Source organism: Ceratosolen solmsi, unplaced genomic scaffold (genome assembly GCF_000503995.2).
Source record: "Ceratosolen solmsi marchali unplaced genomic scaffold, CerSol_1.0 scaffold56, whole genome shotgun sequence".
In the NCBI taxonomy this organism is placed as follows: Eukaryota; Metazoa; Arthropoda; class Insecta; order Hymenoptera; family Agaonidae; genus Ceratosolen; species Ceratosolen solmsi.
The window spans coordinates 1,318,256-1,324,706 of NW_011948425.1; the positions used below are offsets into that span (position 1 = coordinate 1,318,256).

Here is a 6,451-nt window from a genome sequence, read left to right on the forward strand (position 1 = left end):
ACTCGTTCTCTTTTCGTCCAGCCGCGAGCGAGGCGGCCTTCTACGCTCCTCGGCTCACTACTTCCTTCTTTCCTAGGCAAGCGAACGCGCGAATTTATAAAACTAAAAGGGGTCGTAGTCGTAGTCGTAGTCGTAGTCGTAGTCGTCGTCTTCGTCGTCGCTTCTCCCTCTTCCACCCTATCTCTTACCTCATCTTGGCTATTTGGCATGAATTGTCAATTGTGCCCACAAGACATTGGCTTTGTTTTTTTTTTTATAGTCGAGCCACTGCCGCAACTGCTTTCTCCATAAATTTATAAATGTTTATGTCCACTGGCTATCTTACGTATAATAATGAATAGGTGAGACTTTAACCGAGCCGTTGCGCTGCACACAGTCACTTATTTAAATAACCTTAAGCAGATTATTTAAATTTTCAGATTAATGTCGATATGCTTTGTTTTTCTATATTTAACGTAACCCGATTCAGTTTCGATGCGAAATATTTCGTTATTCGCTAAGAATGCCTCGCTGGACGACTTTGAGCGAGGCTAATACTATAGTAAACGTAATGAAAATAGCACAACCGCCTTTAAAGCATATTAAGAATAATGTATGAAATACGCGCGAGCGTATTTTAAATATTTTGTAATTATTGGAATATCAAAAAGCTGCTGCCACGTTAGCTTCTATTTATAATCAGCTATTTTTATCAAAAAGTAGCCGATAGTCTTAATAATATTTAATTTTATTTTCTCATTTGCCTAATCCGAATTTATGGTAATACCCCATACATGTCAACGTTTTTTAATATTTACAACAACAACAACAACAACAACAACTATTACTACTACTACTATTACTACTACTACTATTACTACTGCTACTACTACTACTACTACTACTACTACTACTACCACTACTACAATTGCGTAAGATCGATCAATTTTAAGTTAATAAAATTAATTGACGATTATTATTAATTTTACAAATCCTTTTCAAGAGCCATCATAAATTTATTCTTTGGAAAATCCAATATCTATTTATGAGATAATTGCGAATGATTATTTTGCGAATTAAAATCGACATTCTTTTCACGGAACATTTTTTTTCGACATTTTTATTTAGTATTGATTATATTATGCAAAACAAAAAAGAAACAATAAAGAAGAAGAAAGAAAGTATACAGATATAAATAATATAAAGCAAGTAATATAAAATTTTATTAACAATATTTTATTTATACAATTTTCTTTATAAGTTGTTGAAAATATTATGTATGTACCTATCTTTTATATCTTCTTGCGCGCTCGTGTGCATATACATATACATACATATATATATATATATATATATATATATATATATATATATATATATATATATATATGTACGTGCGTGTGCGTGTGTGTAGACACGCCCACCCACACACACGCACACACATAAAGGTGTCCAATTTATTTTTTGTGTGTACGTCAGTAATTAGAAGTTATATAAAAGAGTTTATATGGCTACTATTTTCAATTTCATCTATTTCAATTTCAATATTGTTACGCACGTATTTATCAATATTTTTACAAATAAATGAGAGCGCGGTAAACATAAAGTCGATTATATGAAAATGCATTTAATAAAAATGTAATCTATCAGTTAAATTCCAATAGAGTCGAAATATGAAAAAAGTGCTTTTATTCAATTGTGATCAATGAGGATCAGCCCCCCCCCCTCCACCATTTCCAATTCCACATAATTGTTCAGCGTTTGCAAACCTTAAGTTTGTACAAATGTCATTAATACTGATGTCGTAACTCTTACATAAGAAATGCACGTCGACAATTTGAAAAAAGGAAGCCATATCTCCAGAGCTGATAAAGGAATAAAAACGATAAGAAACAAATAAAAAGAAAGAAAAAAGACGCTTATAGTAATAAAATAAAGCGCAAGGATAATGTCATAGGCCAACTAATTGTGTTAAGTGATGTGGGGTTCCTCCCCATCTTCCTTGTTTCCGACAGGTTCCCTGGGCGTGGGCGTAGGCGTCGGGGTCACCGGCATGGGGGTCGGGGGCACGAATCCCCTGGAGTGGACCGGCCAGGTGACCGTCCGCAAGAAGCGCAAGCCCTACTCCAAGTTTCAGACGCTCGAGCTCGAGAAGGAGTTCCTCTTTAACGCCTACGTCTCAAAGCAAAAGCGCTGGGAGCTCGCGCGCAACCTCAACCTGACCGAGCGCCAGGTGAAGATCTGGTTCCAGAACCGGCGCATGAAGAACAAGAAGAATAGCCAGCGCCAGTCCCAGCAGCAGAACAACAACAACAACAGTCAGGCGAACAATGCGAATCACCACGGCGCGGCCACGGGTCATCACCACCCTGGCAGCGGTCATGCGAGCGTCCACCACGTGGCCGCGCAGGCGCACCACGCCAACGGCTCGACCAAACATCATCAGTGACCCGTGGTGTTCTCGGGCGTAGCGTTCGGCCACGGCCCGCACGGCGGCACCGGCTCCATCCACTCCTCGGCGGGCCACGGGCTTGTCCCGGGCGCCGGCTCTAGCCACGGCCACGGACTCCACGCGCCGCAGGCCCAGCTAGCCGCCGGGGGCTCCTCCTCCTCCTCGTCCTCATCGTCAGCGGCGGCGGCCGCGGCGGCCCTCGCCCATGCGACCGCGCCTCTCCACTCGCACGGCCACTCGACGCACCAGCTGGGCCCGGCGGGGGCCCACGTCGGGACCCATCAGCACGGTGGCCTCCTCCACCAGAACGCCCACGGGCTGGCGGCTTAGGCCGGGCCCGGCCGCGACGCCACTTCCCCCTCATCTTCGACCTGTGACTCTTCTACTTCATCGCGGTATCTTGCTTTCTTAAGGGAGTACGTGCAGTTTGAGCGACGAGCGATTATCGACCGATCGAACAGTGCCTCCAGGACGGCCGATATCTAGCTGCGACGACATTATTTATAAGCTGGACTCGCGGAGAGCAAAAAGGTAATAAATACGGAAACAAGAATTGCGACGTGTGTAAATAAATGAATGAACGATTAATGAATAATTAAATAATTAAATAATTAAATAATTAAATAATTAATTAAATAATTAATTAAATAAATAAATAAATAAACGAATTGAATATACGAATGAATAAACAATCGAGGTAAAGTAAAGTGAATAATAAAATGTTCAATGAAATCAACGAACGATGAAATGATTAAATAAAATAAATAATTAAATAAAATAAATAATTAAATAAAATAAATAATTAATTAATTAAATAAATGAATAAATAGTTGAATAAATAAATAATTAATTGATTGATTGATTGTGGATGGATGTGTAATGAGTGAGCGTGTAAGCGAACGAACGAACGAACGAACGAACGAACGAACGAACGAACGAACGATTAAATAAATAATATGAAATAAATGGGTAAATGAATGATGGAGCGAGCGAAGGAGATGGTGAACGATTAAATGGTACGGATAATAATTGTCCCAAAATGCTTAAATGATTATATGATAATTTTATAATGATTAAATGATCGGACGTTTGAGATGCGATGGGCGTTGTGTTCGCGGGAAGTTTGTTGCTGCTTGGAGAGACTCGAACAGGGACGAAGTGCAAATCGTCGTTGGCTCAGCGCGTAGGAGGCGCGTGTATGCGAGTGTCGATAATTGTAAGGGCGCTTCCAATGTATGACACATCACGTTTCACGTGCGCGTGGAAAATGATATCGGCATATTACTCGGGAGAGGTCGCACAGGTGCGCGATACGACTCTCGGCTCCGTACACATATACATATAAATAAGTAAGGGATTGCTTGTTTCTCTTTTCTTTTCTTTCTTTTTTTTCTTAATTATTTTTTTTTTAGATGTGAACTGATTCTGATGTAATTTTATCTAATCGTTGTACTTAAGCATTAAGAATGGAGAAGAGGGCGCACGATGATAGAGAGCAATTGCGCGCAACATGTGCTACACGAAGGATAATAGACGAGCTCAAGCCGAAAGTACTCCCTTAATCGTTTCCTTTTTGTCTCTCGAAGAGACGCGAGTATATAGTTTAATGCAAATAGTTGTCGAATAGTTAATGAGTAATGATGAAAATGATGAACACGAGACAAAGAGCGTGTGTGAGTTGCGAGAGTATGTGGACGGTGACACGATGTTGTACAGTGAATGTATGTTTTTTGCAGAATTATATGTATATATATATGTATATATATATATATATATATATATATATATTTATGTATACGTATATAACTATGCGCAAAGCATATGCATAAACTTATATATTTACATATACATATGCATACATATGCACACACACACGCACGCACGCACGCACGCACGCACGCACACACACATACATATATATATATTTATATATATGCGGGCGCGCACGCACGCACGCACGCACGCACATGAACACATAAAAACACGTACACGAATATATATGCCTGTGTGTATATATATATATATATATATATATATATATATGTGTGTGTGTGTGTGTGCGTGTGTGTGCGCGTGTGTGTGCGCGCGCGCGTGCGTGTGTGTGTGTACATATATACATATGTATGTATGTATATGATGAATTATGCACGAGGCGAGGATTGCGAGTGCGGAGCTCGGCCTCTTCTGTTTCGCGACGAAACCTTTTGCACCGGCCTCGCGAGCAATCTCTGTCACAATTCATTAGCTCGATAGTATTCTCTCCTGCAATTTTTAGCCTATATAAATATATACATATAAATATACGTACATGCACATGTTGGTATTTATATTTGTATTTATATACAGCCGAAGAGGGCGGACGACACGACTAAAAAACAATACAATTTTTAGCGTAATTAGTGTCGCTTACAGTTAGTGTGTTCCCAAACTTTCATCTCTCTTGCCCCCCCCCCCCCCCGTATCGTTATGTTGTCCTATCTCCGTTGTGCATGTCAGAATAGCTTCCCTTGCTCTCGATTCTTTCCTTTCTTTATGTACCCACTAGACTGGATGGATGTGCTTCTTAATTTATCAATTATCAATTGGACATCGGTCGTATTATCAAATACCAATTCGGCTACTTTGACATTCAAAAAACAAAAACAAAACAATAATAATAATAAATAAATAAATAAATATATATATTATTATTTTTTTTATTTCCTATTTACGATACGCTCAAAAACTTTTTTCTTTGTAAAAAATAATAATTATTCAAAATAATAATGTTCTTTGACAAGTTTTCTTGTAATATTCTTCAGTAACTATTCGAGTGGCGCTCGAGTAAATTTTGCAAAAATAGAAAAAAATCTCAATGTTATACTCAATTGTTACGATAAATTATATTGTAATTTAGTATGTTGTAAAACAAAAGCAAAACAAAAAAAAAGTTTATAAATTTAATATATATTTCTTTTAAGTTATATATTTTTATATGTTAAAGGATTCGAATCATTTCGTTAGTCTTCCATCCAGTTTTTCAAGTGAACTTTTTCTAAACGTAATTTGATAGTAGACAGGATGAACGAAAAAATGTAGTTTCAATCACGTAGATTAAGCGCATGAAAATGATACAAAAGGGCTAGCGTTTTCAAGAAAATGAAAATCTTCGTACTCAATGCCTACCAAGGATCGCAACTATCGTACCTATAATTCTTAATTGTACGTAAAGATTATTAAACAAAAAGAATATAATCACGCGCAAAAAATATTAATTGAATTCTGATCAACAGTTGACTAGGGAAAGGTGGAAAGCTAAAGAAGCGTGTACTACTCAATATTGATACCAGTGAAAAATTTTTTGAAAAAAATTACTCTTATTCGATGTTCTTACCTCAAACGATGAAAAACGGTGCAACATTAACGCTGAATTTTGCAGTAAATATTGCTTAGCCAGGTAAAGAAAAGAGAAAAAAAAGTATTAAGCTCTGTAAAGTATTTCGAACTAAATAAGAGATTCTCCTCAATTTTACGTTGCGTCTTCGATTTTGTAAACGTAAATTAAAAAATAAATCTTAAGCTCGGTAACGTGACGAGCGTACAACCCAGAGCCCCTTGCGAAAAAAAAATCGACGGGGTGCGGGTGTATAGGTAATAACCGAAGGTTCGTGGCAAGATATCCCAGTAGTTCTCTACTATCTTAGTTATAAATTTTGCAATGTCGCGCATGTCTGTGTTCGAATGAAAATCACGAGGCAGGAGAATGAAAAAAAAAAAAAAAAAAAGAGAAAAAAAAGAACTCCTAGCAATCTCGAATGCAGTGGAAGCACATCGAGGAGAACTTGGACGGGTTTCGTAATCCAAACTTATAGGACTAGAGAAATAAGATCGTGCAAAAATAAGATTTTGAAAAAATTTTACATTTTCACGTGGTAAAGATTTTTCATGTACTTTTTAAATAATAACTTTTCAGAATGAATTTAACAATTAATGAAAGAGAGATAGATAGATAGATAGATAGATAGACAGATAGATAGATAG

At 37.7% G+C, this 6,451-nt stretch overlaps 1 protein-coding gene across 1 annotated transcript in view; it reads left to right on the forward strand.

The window, feature by feature from the left end:
- LOC105362797 (homeobox protein abdominal-B) overlaps positions 1–3,025 on the forward strand; it is a 13,360-nt gene extending 10,335 nt beyond the window's left edge. Inside the window, exon 2 of the mRNA XM_011500289.1 lies at positions 1,956–3,025. Coding sequence (XP_011498591.1) covers positions 1,956–2,428 — 473 coding nt within the window. The 3' untranslated portion in view covers positions 2,429–3,025. The remainder of the gene's footprint in view (positions 1–1,955) is intronic.
- Positions 3,026–6,451: the final 3,426 nt, after the last annotated feature.